Source organism: Eriocheir sinensis, chromosome 30, assembly GCF_024679095.1.
Source record: "Eriocheir sinensis breed Jianghai 21 chromosome 30, ASM2467909v1, whole genome shotgun sequence".
NCBI lineage: Eukaryota > Metazoa > Arthropoda > Malacostraca > Decapoda > Varunidae > Eriocheir > Eriocheir sinensis.
The window spans coordinates 9,676,544-9,695,907 of record NC_066538.1 but is presented as its reverse complement, the minus strand read 5'-3'; the positions used below and the strand labels follow the sequence as shown (position 1 = coordinate 9,695,907).

The 19,364-nt window shown below is 47.1% G+C and overlaps 1 protein-coding gene across 1 annotated transcript in view; it reads right to left on the bottom strand.

Annotated features, from left to right (window-relative positions):
• Positions 1-19,364, bottom strand: part of LOC127005754 (complement factor H-related protein 4-like) — a 59,215-nt gene that overhangs the window by 20,872 nt on the left and 18,979 nt on the right. The window contains exons 6-9 of the mRNA XM_050874864.1: positions 10,885-11,073; positions 10,380-10,568; positions 9,485-9,673; positions 9,117-9,308 (exon numbers count right to left, since the gene is read on the bottom strand). Coding sequence (XP_050730821.1) covers positions 9,117-9,308; positions 9,485-9,673; positions 10,380-10,568; positions 10,885-11,073 — 759 coding nt within the window. The remainder of the gene's footprint in view (positions 1-9,116; positions 9,309-9,484; positions 9,674-10,379; positions 10,569-10,884; positions 11,074-19,364) is intronic.

Sequence of the window (19,364 nt, the reverse complement as noted above, 5' to 3'; positions counted from 1 at the left end):
TGTGAATGGCGAGGGAAGGGATGAAATATGAATGGCGTAGGAAGGGATGAAATGAGTATGGCGAGAGAGGAGGAGGAAATGTGCATGGCGGGCGAAGGGATGAAATGTGCATGGCAAGGGAATGGATGAAATGTGTATGGCGAGGAAGGGATGAAATGTATGGAGGAAGGGATGAAATGTTTATGGCGAGGAAAGGGATGAAATGTGTATGGCGTGGGAATGAATGAATTGTGTATGGCGGGGAAGGGATAAAATGTGCATAGCAAGGGAAGGGATGAAATGTGTATGGCGAGGAAAGGAATTAAATATGTATGGCGAGGGAAGGTATGAAATGTGCATGGTGAGAGAAGGGATGAAATATGCATGGAGTAGGAAGGGATGAAATGAGTAGGGCGAGGAAAGGAATTAAATGTGTATGGCGAGGTAAGGGATGCAATGTGTATGACGAGGGAAGGGATGAAATGTGTATGGCGAGGGAATTGGGATGAAATGTGTATGGCGAGGGAAGAGAAGAAATGTGTGTGGCGAGGGAAGGGATGAAATGTGTATGGCGAGGGAAGGGATGAAATGTGTATGGCGAGGGAAGGGATGAAATGTGTATGGCGAGGGAAGTGATGAAATGTGTATGGTGAGGGAAGGGATGAAATGCGTATGGCGAGGGAAGGGATGAATTGTGTATGGTGGGGGAAGGAATAGAATGTGTATGGCGGGGGAAGGGATGCATGTGCATGGCAAGGGAAGGGATGAAATGTGTAAAGCGACGGAAGGGATGAAATGTGCATTACGAGGGATAGGATGAAATGTGCATGGCGGGGAAAGGGATGAAATGTGTATGGCGGGTGAAGTGATAAAATGTGCATGGTGAGGGAAGGGATGAAATGTGTATGGCGGGGGAAGGGGTGAAATGTTTATGGCGGGGGAAGGGATGAAATGTGTATGGCGGGGGAAGGGATGAGATGTGCATGGCGAGGGAAGGGATGAAATTTGTATGGCGAGGGAAGGGATGAAATGTGCATGGCGATGGAAGGAATGAAATGTGCATGGTGAGGGAAGGGATGAAATGTGTATGGCGAGGGAAGGGATGAAATGTGTGTGGCTAGGGAAGGGATGAAATTTGTATAGCGAGGGAAGGGATAAAATGTGCATGGTGAGGGAAGGGATGAAATGTGTATGGCGAGGGAAGGGATGAAATGTGCATGGCGGGGGAGGGGATGAAATATGCATGGCGTTGGAAGGGATGAAATGTGTATGGCGAGGGATGGGATTAAATGTGTATGGCGAGGGAAGGGATACAATGTGTATTATGAGGGAAGGGATGAAATGTGTATGGCGAGTGAAGAGATGAAATGTGTATTGCGAGGGAAGGGATGAAATGTGTATGGCGAGGGAAGGGATGAAATGTGTATGGCGGGGGAAGGGATGAAATGTGTATGGCGGGGGATGGGATGAAATGTGTATAGCGGGGGATGGGATGAAATGTGTATGGCGGGGGATGGGATGAAATGTGTATGGCGGGGGATGGGATGAAATGTGTATGGCGGGGGATGGGATGAAATGTGTATGGTGAGGGAAGGGATGAAATGTGTGTGGCGAGAGAAGGGATGAAATGTGTGTGGCGAGGGAAGGGATGAAATTTGTGTGGCGAGGGAAGGGATGAAATTTGTGTGGCGAGGGAAGGGATGAAATGTGTGTGGCGAGAGAAGGGATGAAATGTGTGTGGCGAGGGAAGGGATGAAATTTGTGTGGCGAGGGAAGGGATGAAATTTGTGTGGCGAGGGAAGGGATGAAATGTGTGTGGCGAGGGAAGGGATGAAATGTGTGTGGCGAGGGAAGGGATGAAATGTGTATGGCGAGGGAAGGGATGAAATTTGTGTGGTGAGGGAAGGGATGAAATTTGTGTGGCGAGAGAAGAGATGAAATGTGTATGGCGAGGGAAGGGATGAAATTTGTGTGGTGAGGGAAGGGATGAAATTTGTGTGGCGAGGGAAGGGATGAAATGTGTATGGCGAGGGAAGGGATGAAATTTGTGTGGCGAGGGAAGGGATGAAATGTGTATGGCGAGGGAAGGGATGAAATTTGTGTGGCGAGGGAAGGGATGAAATGTGTATGGCGAGGGAAGGGATGAAATGTGTCTGGCGAGGGAAGGGATGAAATGTGTATGGCGAGGGAAGGGATGAAATTTGTGTGGCGAGGGAAGGGATGAAATTTGTGTGGTGAGGGAAGGGATGAAATGTGTATGGCGAGGGAATGGATGAAATTTGTGTGGCGAGGGAAGGGATGAAATGTGTATGGCGAGGGAAGGGATGAAATGTGTGTCTCGAGGGAAGGGATGAAATGTGTGTGGCGAGGGAAGGGATGAAATGTGTATGGCGAGGGAAGGGATGAAATGTGTCTTGAGGGAAGGGATGAAATGTGTGTGGCGAGGGAAGGGATGAAATGTGTGTGGCGAGGGAAGGGATGAAATGTATATGGTGAGTGAAGGGATGAAATGTGTATGGCGAGGGAAGGGATGAAATGTGTATGGCGGGGGCAGGGATGAAATGTGTATGGTGACGGAAGGGATGAAATGTGTGTGGCGAGGGAAGGGATGAAATGTGTGTGGCGAGGGAAGGGATGAAATGTGTATGGCGAGGGAAGGGATGAAATGTGTGTCTTGATGGAAGGGATGAAAGTGTGTGGAGGAAGGGATGAAATGTGTGTGGCGAGGGAAGGGATGAAATGTGTTTGGCGAGGGAAGGGATGAAATGTGTGTCTCGAGGGAAGGGATGAAATGTGTGTGGCGAGGGAAGGGATGAAATATGCATGGCGGGGGAAGGGATGAAATGTGTATGGCGGGGGAAGGGATGAAATGTGTATGGCGGGGGAAGGGATGAAATGTGTATGGCGGGGGAAGGGATGAAATGTGAATGGCGAGGGAAGGGATGAAATGTGTATGGCGGGGGAAGGGATGAAATGTGTATGGTGGGGGAAGGGATGAAATGTGTATGGCGGGGGAGGGGATGAAATGTGCATGGCGAGGGAAGGGATGAAATGTGTATGGCGAGGGAAGGGATGATATGTGCATGGCGGGGGATGGGATTAAATGTGTATGGTAAGGGAAGGGATGAAATGTGTATGGCGGGGGAAGGGATGAAATGTGTGTGGCGAGGGAAGAGATGAAATGTGTGTGGCGAGGGAAGGGATGAAATGTGTGTGGCGAGGGAAGGGATGAAATGTGTATGGTAAGGGAAGGGATGAAATGTGTGTGGCGAGGGAAGAGATGAAATGTGTGTGGCGAGGGAAGAGATGAAATGTGTGTGGCGAGGGAAGGGATGAAATGTGTGTGGCGAGGGAAGGGATGAAATGTGTATGGCGAGGGAAGGGATGAAATGTGTGTGGCGAGGGAAGGGATGAAATGTGTATGGTAAGGGAAGAGATGAAATGTGTATGGCGAGGGAAGGGATGAAATGTGTGTGGCGAGGGAAGGGATGAAATGTGTGTGGCGAGGGAAGGGATGAAATGTGTATGGCGAGGGAAGGGATGAAATGTGTGTGGCGAGGGAAGAGATGAAATGTGTATGGCGAGGGAAGGGATGAAATGTGTGTGGCGAGGGAAGGGATGAAATGTATATGGTGAGTGAAGGGATGAAATGTGTATGGCGGGGGATGGGAAGAAATGTGTATGGTGAGGGAAGGGATGAAATGTGTATGGCGAGGGAGAGGTTGAAATGTGTATGGTGAGGGAAGGGATAAAATGTGTATGGTGAGGGAAGGGATGAAATGTATATGGCGAGGGAAGGGATGAAATGTGTATGGCGAGGGAAGGGATGAAATATGCATGACGAGGGATAGGATGAAATATGCATGACGAGGGAAGGAATGAAATGTGCATGGCGAGGGAAGGGATGAAATGTGTATGGCGAGGGAGGCGAGGGAGAGGAGGAAATGTGCATGGCGGGTTAAGGGATGAAATGTGCATGGCAAGGGAAGGGATGAAATGTGTATGGCGAAGGAAGGGATGAAATGTGTATGGCGGAGGAAGGGATGAAATGTTTATGGCGAGGAAAGGGATGAAATGTGTATGGCGGGGGAAGGGATGAAATGTGTATGGCGGGGAAGGGATAAAATGTGCATGGCAAGGGAAGGGATGAAATGTGTATGGCGAGGGAAGGAATGAAATGTGTATGGCGAGGGAGAGTAGGAAATGTGCATGCGGGGGAAGGGATGAAATGTGCATGGCAAGGGAAGGGATGAAATGTGTATGGCGAGGGAAGGGATGAAATGTGTATGGCAGGGAAAGGGATGAAATGTGTATGGCGAGGGAGAGGATGAAATGTATATGGCGAGGGAGAGGATGAAATGTGTATGGCGGGGAAGGGATGAAATGTTTACGGCGAGGAAAGGGATAAAATGTGTATGTCGGTGGAAGGGATGAAATGTGTATGGCGAGGGAGAGTAGGAAATGTGCATGCGGGGGAAGGGATGAAATGTGCATGGCAAGGGAAGGGATGAAATGTGTATGGCGAGGGAAGGGATGAAATGTGTATGGCAGGGAAAGGGATGAAATGTGTATGGCGAGGGAGAGGATGAAATGTATATGGCGAGGGAGAGGATGAAATGTGTATGGCGAGGGAGAGGATGAAATGTATATGGCGAGGGAGAGGATGAAATGTGTATGGCGAGGGAGAGGATGAAATGTGTGTGGCGAGGGAGAGGATGAAATGTGTATGGCAGGGAAAGGGATGAAATGTGTATGGCGAGGGAGAGGATGAAATGTGTATGGCGAGGGAGAGGATGAAATGTGTATGGCGAGGGAGAGGATGAAATGTGTATGGCGAGGGAGAGGATGAAATGTATATGGCGAGGGAGAGGATGAAATGTATATGGCGAGGGAGAGGATGAAATGTGTATGGCGAGGGAGAGGATGAAATGTGTATGGCGAGGGAGAGGATGAAATGTATATGGCGAGGGAGAGGATGAAATGTGTGTGGCGAGGGAGAGGATGAAATGTGTATGGCAGGGAAAGGGATGAAATGTGTATGGCGAGGGAGAGGATGAAATGTATATGGCGAGGGAGAGGATGAAATGTGTATGGCAGGGAAAGGGATGAAATGTGTATGGCGAGGGTAGGGATGAAATGTATATGGCGAGGGAGAGGATGAAATGTGTATGGCAGGGAAAGGGATGAAATGTGTATGGCAGGGAAAGGGATGAAATGTATATGGCGAGGGAGAGGATGAAATGTGTATGGCAGGGAAAGGGATGAAATGTGTATGGCGAGGGAAGGGATGATATGTGCATGGCGGGGGATGTGATGAAATGTGTATGGTAATGGAAGGGATGAAATATGCATGGCGGGGGAAGGGATGAAATGTGTATGGCGAGGGAAGGGATGAAATGTGTATGGCGGGGGAAGGGATGAAATGTGCATGGCGAGGGAAGTGATGAAATGTGTATGGCGTGGAAAGGGATGAAATGTGCATGGCGAAGGAAAGGATGAAATGTGCATGGCGAGGGAAAGGATGAAATGTGTACTGCGGGGGAAGGGATGAAATATGTATGGCGGGGAGAGGATGAAATGCGCATGGCGAGGGAAGGGATGAAATGTGTATGGCGTTGGAAGGGATGAAATATGCATGGCGAAGGAAAGGATGAAATGTGTATGGCGAGGGAAGGGATGAAATGTGTATGGCGTGGGAAGGGATGAAATGTGTATGGCGAGGGAAGGGATGAAATGTGTATGGCGAGGGAAGGGATGAAATGTGTATGGCGAGGGAAGGGATGAAATGTGTATGGCGAGGGAAGGGATGAAATGTGTATGGCGTGGGAAGGGATGAAATGTGTATGGTAAGGGAAGGGATGAAATGTGCATGGCGGGGGATGGGATGAAATGTGTATGGTAAGGGAAGGGATGAAATATGCATGGCGGGGGATGGGATGAAATGTGTATGGTAAGGGAAGGGATGAAATATGCATGGCGGGGGATGGGATGAAATGTGTATGGTAAGGGAAGGGATGAAATATGCATGGCGGGGGAAGGGATGAAATGTGTATGGTAAGGGAAGGGATGAAATATGCATGGCGGGGGAAGGGATGAAATGTGTATGGCGGGGGAAGGGATGAAATGTGTATGGCGGGGGAGGGGATGAAATGTGTATGGCGGGGGAAGGGATGAAATATGTATGGCGTGGGCAGGGATGAAATGTGTATGGCGGGGAGGGATGAAATGTGTATGGTAAGGGAGGGGATGAAATGTGTATGGCGCGGGAAGGGATGAAATGTGTATGGCGGGGGAGGGGATGAAATGTGTATGGCGAGGGAAGGGATGAAATGTGCATGGCGAGGGAAGGGATGAAATGTGTATGGCGAGGGAAGGGATGAAATGTGCATGGCGGGGGAAGGGATGAAATGTGTATAGGGAGGGAAGGGATGAAATGTGTATGGCGATGGAAGGGATGATATGTGCATTGCGGGGGAAGGGATGAAATGTGTATGGCGAGGGGAGGGATGAAATGTGTATGGCGGGGAGAGGATGAAATGTGCATGGTGAGGGAAGGGATGAAATGTGTATGGCGAGGGAGAGGATGAAATGTGCATGGCGGGGGAAGGGATAAAATATTTATAGCGAGGGAAGGGATGAAATGTGTATGGAGGGGGAAGGGATGAAATGTGTATGGCGAGGGAAGGGATGAAATATGTATGGAGGGGGAAGGGATGAAATGTGCATGGCGAGGGAAGGGATTAAATGTGTATGGCGAGGGAAGGGATGAAATGTGTATGGCGAGGGAAGGGATGAAATGTGCATGGCGAGGGAAGGGATTAAATGTGTATGGCGAGGGAAGGGATTAAATGTGTATGGCGAGGGAAGGGATTAAATGTGTATGGCGAGGGAAGGGATGAAATGTGCATGGCGAGGGAAGGGATTAAATGTGTATGGCGAGGGAAAGGATGAAATGTGCATGGCGAGGGAAGGGATGAAATGTGTATGGCGAGGGAAGGGATGAAATGTGCATGGTGAGGGAAAGGATGAAATGTGTATGACGAGGGAAGGGATGAAATGTGTATGGTGAGGAAAGGGATGAGATGTGTATGGCGAGGGAGAGGATGAAATGTGAATGGCGAGGGAAGGGATGAAATGTGCATGGCGAGGGAGAGGATGAAATGTGTATGGCGAGGAAAGGGACGAAATTTGTATGGCGAGGGAGAGGATGAAATGTGAATGGCGAGGGAAGGGATGAAATGTGTATGGTGAGGAAAGGGATGAAATGTGTATGGCGAGGGAGAGGATGAAATGTGAATGGCGAGGGAAGGGATGAAATGTGCATGGCGAGGGAGAGGATGAAATGTGAATGGCGAGGGAAGGGACGAAATGTGTATGGCGAGGGAAGGGACGAAATGTGTATGGTGAGGAAAGGGATGGAATGTTTTAGGCGAAGGAGAGGATGAAATGTGAATGGCGAGGGAAGGTATGAAATGTGCATGGCGAGGGAAGGGATGAAATGTGTATGGCGAGGGAAGGGATGATATTAGTAAGGCGATGGAAGGGATGAAATGTGTATGGCGAGGGAAGGGATGAAATGTGTATTGCCAAGGAAGGGATGAAATGTGTATGGCTAAGGAGGGGATGAAATGTGTATGGCGAGGGAAGGGATGAAATGTGTATTGCGAGGGAAGGGATGAAATGTGTATGGTGAGGGAAGGGATGAAATGTGTATGGCGAGGGAAGGGATGAAATGTGTATTGCCAAGGAAGGGATGAAATGTGTATGGCGAGGGAGGGGATGAAATGTGTATGGCGAGGTAAGGGATGAAATGTGTATTGCGAGGGAAGGGATGAAATGTGTATGGCGAGGGAAGGGATGAAATGTGTATGGCGAGGGAAGGGATGAAATGTGTATGGCGAGAGAAGGGATGAAATGTGTATTGCGAGGGAAGGGATGAAATGTGTATTGCGAGGGAAGGAATGAAATGTGTATGGCGAGGGAAGGAATGAAATGTGTATGGCGAGGGAAGGGATGAAATGTGTATTGCGAGGGAAGGGATGATATGAGTAATTCGAGGGAAGGGATGAAATGAGTAAGGCGAAGGAAGGGATGAAATGTGTATGGCGAGGGAGGGGATGAAATGTGTATGGCGAGGTAAGGGATGCAATGTGTATTGCGAGGGAGAGGATGAAATATGCATGGCGAGGGAAGGGATGAAATGAGTAAGGCGAGGGAAGGGATGAAATGTGTATGGCGAGGGAAGGGATGAAATGTGTATGGTGTGGAATGGAATTAAATGTGTATGACGAGGGAAGGAATTAAATTTGTATTCGGTGTGTGTGTGTAGTGAGCAACTGGTCGCCCATTTTCCCTTTCATGTACGCCATTGATGTGCCAGGGTTTTAGATGGGATGGATTTGAAACTTATGAGCTGTACAATCTTTTTTTTATATCGTGTTGCAAAGGGTCACTGATACATACTGTCCCCCACCTTACATGCATGATCCTGTGTTGATACTAAACTCTTATCATTCCTAAAACGCCTTCTATATCGTGTTGGAAAGGGTTACTAATCTACGCTGGCTGACTCTCCGCTCTTACCCGCCACGCAGGGGTCTGTCACGTTCCAACCCTCCTCGGTACAAATGTAGGAGGTCACGTTCTCGGTGGTGTTGGCGGTGAGTTGTTCGTCAGGGCATCCTCGACGCGCCTCCCTTCCCACCTCCCACACACCTATCCCCTCCTCCTCCGCCTCTAGGGTCACGCCTCCCAGATCTTCCAAGCTACACACTGCAAATGGAAAGTTTGTGACCTTAGTGATCACACACACACACACACACACACACACACACACACACTGATTTCTTTTCATTTTCTAATGAAACTCATAACCTTCTTTTATCCACAATTATTCTAATATCACCGCTAATGGCAATATTTCAAACCTTCATTCATCAGCTTCAAATTTTAAGCCCGTTGTCTCTCTTTCCATCCTCTCCTAAGTCATGCTCATCATAGGCCTTGCTTTTTCATCACCTACTTAGTCAAACGCATTTAGGCCCTGCTTTTTCATCGTCTCCTCAGTCAAGTTCATAGGCCTTGCTCTTTCATCACTTCCTTAAAGTTTAAAAGCTCACATACGTCTTGCTGCTTGCCTTTCACACACGGGTCGACGTTCACCCAGTCGTCAGGGGTGCAAATGATCGTCGTGTTGTGGGAGGTCAGAGTGGTGTTGCTCCTGTGTTTCTCTGGACAAGCAAGCGTCACCTCATCAGACACTCGCCCAGGCTCTCTCTCGTCGTCCCATTCCAAGGTCACGTCACCGAAGTCTGGCGTGTTGGTGCACACTGAAAAAGAGAGATATAGAGATAGATAGATAGAAAGATGGACAGGTAGATGGATAGAAAGATATAGATAGATAGATAGATGCAGATGGATAGATAGACAGATATATTTTTTACGTTTTGAAAATACTCCTTCTGAAGACTCTACACGTACTCCTGTCGAGTCAACGTTCCCTCACCTCTCACACAAGGATGGACGACCCACCAGCCAGCCTCCAGACAGCGTACTTGCGTGGAGGTACCGTTGAGGGTCTCGTTGCTGTAATAGTCTTCACGACAGTCCACTGTCAGCGCCGCATCCACAGTCGCCACGAAGCCCGATTCCCACTTTATTTTCGCTGCCTCCGCATCAGGGTCCTCTGTGCATGCTGGGTTAATAGGATATGAGGCATTAAGGAGACGGGGATCAAGTGATAAGGGCGGCGAGGTCTAGATAAAGAGGTTATGCAAGGCTTGAAGTTAGGTTGGTATTCTTAACTTCTACATCTGGGTCATCTGAGTATAGTGGGTTTGGAAATATGGGGGAGAAAGGGATTAGGTGATAACGAGCATTGAAGTATTTATAAAGAGGTGATGCAAGGCTTGAAGTTAGGTTGATATTCATAATTTCTACGTGTTTGTTCCCAATGCGTGCTGAGTTCACGGAGTAATGGGAAGAATATATGGATAAAGAGCAATGAAAATTATCAACAATTCCCTTTATTACTTTCGTTTTGTCTAGTTCTCAGCGAAAGACAAACACCGCTATCACTTTAGTAGCTACCTTGTTATAATGACTGGTCCCCCATTGGGTACATATTTATTTTACTTTACTTTAGCGGATCTCACTCTTTTTCTTCGTTTCCTAAGCAATATACGACCACCAACATTGCTATATAAACTTTTACTAGTGCATACTCCTTGCCCTACCACCGTGTATATACTCAAGTTGCTGTTACTCACCCCAACTCATCTTCAGTGCAAGAGCTTTATATATCTGTCCTTTTCATTCGCTTTGGTTCCTCAACGATACACAACCCCCTCCTTCATCACCGCTCACATACACGTGCCTGGCCGTTCCTCAGTACAACTCACCTCTGACACAGGCGTCCAAGTGGGCCCATCCGTCCAGGGTACAGCTGACAGTGGTGGTGGAGGACGTGAGTGTGTCATTATTGCGGTAACCGTCTGGGCAGTCCACGGACACCTTATCGGCTATCCTCCTCGGGCCCTGCGACCCCCAGTCCACGGGCACATCTCCGAAGTCTGGGGGCTCGCTGCAAACTGATATATATATATATATAGAGAGAGAGAGAGAGAGAGAGAGAGAGAGAGAGAGAGAGAGAGAGAGAGAGAGAGAGAGAGAGAGAGAGAGAGAGAGAGAGAGAGAGAGAGAGAGAGAGAGAGAGAGAGAGAGAGAGAATAGATAGAGAGTACGTATATTCGTTTACCAATGAATTTCAACAGATATCAGGTATTTTTATGCTAATGAAATGCCTTAGTGCGTTCAAAGTGGACATGAGCATTTGGGAAAACAGTGATTCAGATGAGCAGGCTACCACGTCATATCCGTCTCTCCCAGTCGTACCCTCCACCTCACCTCGTACACAGGGATACGGGACTACCCAACCATTCCCGGTACATATCACGTCGGTTGTGTTGTCAGTGAGTGTCTTGTTGCTGTAGTGGTTCTCCTCGCACTCTGTTTCCACCACGTTCATCACAACCCCTACATGGCCGAATTCCCACACTATCTTGTTTTTGGCAGTGTCTGGGTCCTCTTCACATACTGTGGCAGGCAGGAAGAGGATGGTTAGGCTGGGGATGAAGGAGAGGGATGGATGTAAAGGTGACGAAGACTAAGGACTGACCATGAGGTTGAAGCCGCTAAAAGGTTGAGGTTCTGGTCTGGCCACTCGTATAAGAATTCACGGTTATAGTCGCTCTCTTAAGAAGAAATCGCTTATTCAAGAAATAACGATTTGTGTCATTTTAGGAACTCTAGTGGATGCAGGAGGGGGCTTTACTGAGGACAAGGCATAAAACACTGAGGCTCGGTTTTGCTCACTCTTTTGAGAATTCATGAATTCACTCGTTTAAGAAGAAATAGTCATTCACTCAAGAAGAAGTTGTAAACGTAGAAGTAGAAGTGTCACTTTAAGAACTCTAATACATGCAGGAGGCTTTACTTTGGACAAAGCATGGAACTGAAGGAGAGAAAAAATAAGATTCTGGTCTTGGCCACTCGTTTAGGAATTCACTGTCAGAGTCCCTCCCTGAAGAAGAAATAGTCGTCCAGTGAAGAAGTAATGGTTAGTGTCACTTTAATAACTCTAGTGGATGCAACAGGAGACTTTGTATATAATATCGACGCCATTGGTCTCGAGAACACAAAACTCGAGCTGACATTCACGGAGACAAGATATGGCAGCGTCGCTCTTCTCCCCCAGCTCCGCTTGGAACGCTAACTGTCAAGCGTCTCTAAAAAGTTTCCAGGTGTGTGTGTGTGTGTGTGTGTGAGAGAGAGAGAGAGAGAGAGAGAGAGAGAGAGAGAGAGAGAGAGAGAGAGAGAGAGAGAGAGAGAGAGAGAGAGAGAAAGTGTATGTATGTGTGTGTGTGTGCAATAATAATAATAATAATAATAATAATAATAATAATAATAAAACGGTTTATTGAGAGGAAGGATGCAGCCCTAGAGCTGAAAATTTACAAACTTTACATGGGCAAAGTAATAATAATAATAATAATAATAATAATAATAATAATAATAATAATAATAATAGTGATAATAATAGTAACAGTAATAGTAATAATAATAATAATGAAAATACTGATATTTACAGCTTCTGTTGTCGAGGGGTTCACATGTAGTTGATTAGCCTGGCCGTCGCGGGCACGGCGCTGTTCTTGTAGCGGTCCGTCCGTGCCCGTATTGGAGCCAGTCTGTTGGCGTGCCTCACGGACTGTCTAGGACGGGAGACTGCAGGCGTGAGTAGATTCCGGTGTTGCAGCAGGGCTGAATGACGCACTTGAAGGGTGGTGAGGGTGAGGATATCGAGGGCTTCTTGGTAGTTGGTGTAGTTGGGGCCCAAGATGATTTTGCATGCCCGTTTTTTAACGCGCTCCAGTTGGCGGCGTTGCGTGAGGTTGAGGGAGTTGGACCATGTTGGGGACACGTATGTGAGCTGCGGGAGTGTGACTGTGCTGTACACACTCGCCAACTCACGTCCGGGAGTCCCCAGCGTCTTGAGCCGCCGCAGGTGGTACAGTTTGTAGGTGGCGGATTTGATGAGTTGGGTGGTGTGGTCCTTCCATGTGAGCTTGTTGTCTATCGTGACTCCAAGTAGCTTAGTAGACTGGACTACCCGAAGAGGAGTGTCATTTAAGAAGACTGCAGGAGGGGTGACGGGGGCTGAGGTGGTGTTGATGTGCATGACTGTGGTTTTGGTGTCGTTGATGGTGACGTAGTTGCCTGTTGTTCATGATTGAAGGCTGTGTAGGAGGTCTTGGAGTTGACTGCAGTCAGGGTTGTCGTTGTTGACGGTGACTCCTAGTGTGGTGTCGTCTACATACTTCCAGTGGTTGGGGGTGTGGGTCAGTGCGCTGTTAATCAATATCAGGAAGAGAAGCGGGCCGACCTTGGTCCCTTGAGGCACTCCGCAGGTGAGGTGCTGAGGGGGAGAGGCCACTCCCTGATACCTCACCACCTGACTGCGTTGGGAGAAGAAGTCGGCCAGCCAGGACACTAAGCTTGGATGAAGATGTGTGTGTGTGTGTGTGTGTGTGTGTGTGCATTTTTGTGTGTGTGTATGTGTGTGTTGAGAAATCTCTCTCTCTCTCTCTCTCTCTCTCTCTCTCTCTCTCTCTCTCTCTCTCTCTCTCTCTCTCTCTCTCTGAGCACAAGCTCAGTGTCACCACAGGATGTTATGGGACACGTCAGAGCTGATGGCCGTGGGAATTGTGCTGAGCTGACGGTGGAATCAGCAAGAATCTGCACCGGAACGTTGTAAGTTCCGGCAAAGGAGCAACGAACATATATACCATTCGCCCGAGCTACCAGGGAAGAACAAGACTGGCCCGGGCACGAGACACAGGCTCCGGCTTAGGGTGTGGCTGTCTTACTTATCTTCGTGCGACTCGCTCACATAAACTTTGTAACTATTGTGTAAAACTGTAAATATAGTTAAAACTAATCACACTTTTAATATACCAGAGAGAGAGAAGTGAACTCAAAGTGAACAACGGCTCCGCTCGGCAAAACATAATACATACATGATACATCACTTAAATTAAAGGGCTATTGTGTTATCTCGTCAACTTCAATCAACTGGAGAAATCAGGCAATGGTACACCGGACCTGACGAGAGATAGCAGTTCGTGCCCTTAACACAAAACATAACACTTACCCGCAGTTACTACGTATAAATACTCGTTACATAAAAGGCTAACATAAATGGTGGGTAGCGTGTTTACGAACTACTCCGAAGTGTTATAACTTTCACTCAAACAAAACATAATTGTGACAAGTGTGAGTGAAGACACGGTGTTGGGGCTGTATGGAGACAAAAAGGAAACAGAAAGAAGAATGATAAAGGTGGCAAAAGGGTTCCTCGCGCAGTGCTGGGAAAAAAGGGCACAAATGTCTGAATAAGTGTAGCGAAGTGGCTTTATTTCAGATTAGAAAATAACATAACACTGAAAAGGAAGTTGTGTGAATAAGAAGAAGGAAGGAGAGGACCTAAGAAGCGATACAAAGCGTTACAGGTCAAAAGAAGAAGAAAAACAAGTGAAGAGTGAAGCTAGCATAACGCTGACGCAGCGCGCGACCTTCCTGCCCCGTGAGAGTCGAGCCACCACTCATCCACACCCCGCCCCGCACCTCCACACAGCCCATATTCTCCACTGGGGGTCTCGTTACCTAATACCGTTCGAGACACCCCAGCCTGTCGTAGGTGGGCACTTTTCTTCGCCAGACAACTTAGACCTTTGAGGGTGACTGTGGTGGGCGTATAATAGCTTGCCCACCGCCCATCCCTCTCCGCTACCAGACGACGGACGGCGGACCCTGCCACCCCTGCGGCCCTGCCCCGTCACCGGTGAGGCGAAGGACGCGAGCGTGCTGAGTAGGGGAGTATCGAGTTGCTGTTTTCGAAGTTTTTTTTCCACATTTTAGCTGACACTTCAGTAATTACACCCCTTGTACCAATATTTCGGATAAAATTACTTTTATGTTCACGTGTTTAGGCGTGTGGAGCCGTATTTAATTTTTATTTTTCAGCTGTTGATTTTTCTGGCGTGTGGATATTTAATATTTTTTCCTGAACTGTAACATTGTTGCGTATTTTAGGTATAGTCATTCATTTTATTTTCTCCTTTCTTTTGTGTATTTTATTGCACAGTGGAGAGGGTAGTTTTATCTTGCTAAAGTACTCCCTCATTATTCTTTTTCCTCTTTTTTATGCATTTTAGAAGCATCGGGGAGAAGTGGGGACATACTTAGAGGTGGATGATTATTACTTTAATTATTTTTGCAGCGATTTTTTTTCTTTTACCATTTTACTCCTCATTTTACTAGTAACTCTTTTTAATGGCAGAGAAACCTGACCCGAAGTTACAAGCTCTCACCGACGACTACAAAGGAGTGGGTAGAGGGATAGGACAGTGACGTCAAGGATAACGGTAACTGTCATGTAAGGAGTGGTAGCGGTCATTCAAGGTTGCTTTTCTCCTCCTTCTTCTGAGCTGCATTTACCTTACTAATCCCACAATGGCTTCTGCCCCTAATCTCCCGCATTAACAGCAGTTAGGCCTTTCCCAGGTAGTACGGAGGCAGATTATTCGCCCAGGGACTTCTTGTTTTAATGTGATGTAGTCATGAACATTTCATTCGTGTCAGATCCGGGATATAAAATATCTCTCAGCCGCTCGAGGGTCAAACCCGGAACGGGAGCCGCGGCACTAATGAACACGAGCGCATTCACAGAACGGAAGGATTATGATGCGTTTCGGTTACTTTTTCTCGTGAACTTTTTCTCGTAAACTGGCTGGAGTAGGGAGGAAGATACCTACCAAGCGGGCGCAAGCCACTCCCGGTGAGGTATATATCGGAAGTGAGGAGGTTGCTGAAGCCCTCCAAAGATCTTTCCCATGTCCTCACTAACCGTTTCCCTATTGTCTCGTCAACACCAAAGAGTAGTTCAGCATGCTCTCTACAGACAGATCCTCTCTCTATCCACACCACAGTACAATCACACAACATACACACCTTTTCCCAAAATTCAAAATTCAAAATGGTGTACCAAGCAATGCCTCGGAGTCCCCGCCTGGGGGGGGACCACCAATTCACCCAGGGAGGACTCCCCTTCTGGCTGCTGACTTGAGCGGCGCATGTCTTGATAACTCATCGAACCTATTTTTTATCAATTTCTGCAACATTCGCGGTCTCGTTCTAATTTTCATTCTGTAGAACACCATTTCTCTTCCTCTAAACCTCACCTTCTCTTCCTCACCGAAACACAGGTTTCTGAGGCTACTGACAGCAATCTCTACTCTGTTCCCTCCTACTATCTATCCTAAATTTCAATCCAAAGCTGGATGTTGCGCCTACGTGCGCAACGACATCACATGCTCTCGTAACCACAACCTTGATTTTTCAGAATTTTCTACCATCTGGCTAAGACTTCATTGTCATTCTATTACTAAATACATATGTGCTGTGTACCTCTCACCTAACTCTAATAACTATGAAAAATTCTTTGACTATTTGAACTCTAAAGTGGAGCACATCTTGACCCACTCTCCCTTCGCTGAAATCTCCATCCTAGGAGATTTCAATGTTCACCACCAGCTTTGGCTTTCATCCTCTTTCACTGACCAGCCTGGTGAACAAACCTACAACTTTGCTATCCTCAACGATCTAGAGCAGTTGGTCCAGCACCCTACACGTATTCCCGACCGCCTTGGAGACCGGCCCAACATTCTAGACCTCTTCCTTACCTCAAACCCTTCTGCTTATTCTGTCAACCTGTTCTCTCCGTTGGGCTCCTCCGATCACAATCTTATTTCTGTATCCTGTCCTATCGCTCCTGTACACCCTCTGGACCCACCGAAGAGGCGATGCTTCAATCATTTTACTTCAGCTCGGTGGGACGACCTGAGGATGTACTTTTCCGATTTCCCGTGGAATGGTTATTGCTTCCAGGATAGAGACCCCTCTGTGTGTGCTCAGCGCATCACAGAGGTGATTGTCTCTGGAATGGAGGCATACATTCCAAGTACTTTCTCTACTCCTCACGCTAAAAAGCCTTGGTTTAATCACGCTCGTACTTGTGCTGTCAATGATAGAGAAGCAGCTCACAAAAGGTACCAGAGCCTTCAAACTAATGCTAACTATGAACTTTACATTTCTGCCCGGAATCGTGCCAAATCTATTCTCCGACTAACTAAAAACTCTTTCATTAATAGAAAATGCCAAAACCTTGCTTTCTCTAACTCTTCCCGTGACTTCTGGCATCTAGCCAAAAACATCTCCTCCAACTTCACTTCTTCATCTTTCCCTCCACTCCTCAGTCCTGACGGAAACACTGCCGTCTCATCTATCTCTAAGGCTGAACTCTTCTCTCAAACTTTTTCTAAAAACTCTGGACGATTCTGGGCATATTCCTCCTACTCATCCCCCCTCTGACTCTTTTATGCCTGTTATAAAGATTCTTCAAAATGATGTTTTCTATGTCCTCTCTGGCCTCAATCCTTAGAAGACTTAATGGACTTGATGGAGTGCCTCCTATTGTCCTTAAAAACTGTGCCTCCGTGCTGTCACCCTGCCTGGTCAAACTTTCGCTTCTGCCTGTCAACATCTACCTTTCCTTCCTGCTGGAAGTATGCCTTCATACAGCCTGTGCCTAAGGAGGGTGACCACTCCAATACCTCAAACTACCGTCCTATAGCTTTACTTTCTTGTTTATCTAAAGTTTTTGAATCAATCCTTAACCGGAAGATTCAAAAGCACCTTTCCACTTCTGAATTTCTATATAACCGCCAGTATGGGTTCCGCAAGGGGCGTTCTACTGGTGATCTCCTTGCCTTCCTAACTGACTCTTGGTCATCCTCTCTTAGTCGTTTCGGTGAAACCTTTGCTATTGCGCTGGACATATCAAAAGTTTTTGATAGGGTCTGGCACAAATCTTTGCCTTCCAAACTACCCTCCTACGGTTTCTATCCTTCTATCTGTACCTTTACCTCCAGTTTCCTTTCTGACCGTTCTATTTCTGCTGTGGTAGACGGTCACTGTTCTTCCCCTAAACCTATTAACATTGGCGTCCCACAGGGTTCAGTCCTATCTCCCACTCTTTTTCTGTTGTTCATTGATGATCTTCTTTCCAAAACGAACTGTCCTATTCATTCTTACGCCGATGACTCCACTCTGCATTACTCAACTTCTTTTAATAGAAGACCCACCCTACAGGAACTTAACGATTCAAGGCTGGAGGCAACAGAACGCTTAGCCACTGACCTTACTATTATTTCCGATTGGGGCGAGAGGAACCTGGTGTCCCTCAACGCCTCAAAAACACAGTTTCTCTACCTATCCACTCGACACAATCTTTCAAACAACTACCCCCTATTCTTTGACAACACTCAGCTATCACCTTCCTCAACACTAAACATCCTCGGTCTATCCTTAACTCAAAATCTCAACTGGAAACTTCATATCTCATCTCATACTAAATCAGCTTCCTCGAGGCTGGGGGTTCTGTACCGTCTCCGCCAGTTCTTCTTCCCCGCACAGTTGCTTTCCATATACAGGGGCCTTGTCCGCCCTCGTATGGAGTATGCATCTCATGTGTGGGGGGGTCTACTCACACAGCTCTCCTTGACAGAGTGGAGTCAAAGGCTCTTCGTCTCATCAGCTCTCCTCCTCATACTGATAGTCTTCTACCTCTAAATTCCGTCGCGATGTTGCCTCTCTTTCTATCTTCTATAGATATTTTCATGCTGACTGCTCTTCTGAGCTTGCTAACTGCATGCCTCCCCTCCTCCCGCGGCCCCTCTGCTCACGACTTTTACTCATTCGCCTCCCTATACTGTCCAACAATCATCCTTCATCTGTATTTCCTCCTGCCTACGACTTGAACTCTTTCAAGAGGAGGGTGTCAGGACACCTCTCCTCCCGAAATTGACCTCTCTTTTTGGACACTCCTTTGACCACTGTTCGGGAGCAGTGAGTAGCGGGCTTTTTTTGTTTATTCTCTGCGCCCTTGGATATATATATATATATATATATATATATATATATATATATATATATATATATATATATATATATATATATATATATATATATATATATATATATATATATATATATATTATCTTGTACATATGAATTTATGACTGAATGTGTCGAAACACAAGCTCAGTGTCACCACAGGATGTTATGGGACACGTCAGAGCTGATGGCCGTGGGAACTGTGGTGAGCTGACGGTGGAATCAGCAAGAATCTGCACCGGAACGTTGTAAGTTCCGGCAAAGGAGCAACGCACATATATACCATTCGCCCGAGCTACCAGGGAAGAACAAGACTGGCCCGGGCACGAGACACAGGCTCCGGCTTAGGGTGTGGCTGTCTTACTTATCTTCGTGTGACTCGTTCACATAACTATTGTGTAAAACTGTAAATATAGTTAAAACTAATCACACTTTTAATATACCAGAGAGAGAGAAGTGAACTCAAAGTGAACAACGGCTCCGCTCGGCCACACATCATCTACCTCACTTAACTAAAGGCTATTCCGTTATCTCACCTTCTACAATCAACTTGTGAAGCAGGACAACGGTAACACAGGCCCTGTAACGAGTGAGAGAACAGTTTACGCCTTTAAACTAACACTTAACACGAACCATCTTAAAAAGAACAATAAAAACGTTTAACACACTCTCTCTCTCTCTCTCTCTCTCTCTCTCTCTCTCTCTCTCTCTCTCTCTCTCTCTCTCTCTCTCTCACACACACACACACACACACACACACACACACACACACATATCTAATTCTCCAGCTCATTTTACTCCCTACATCCTCC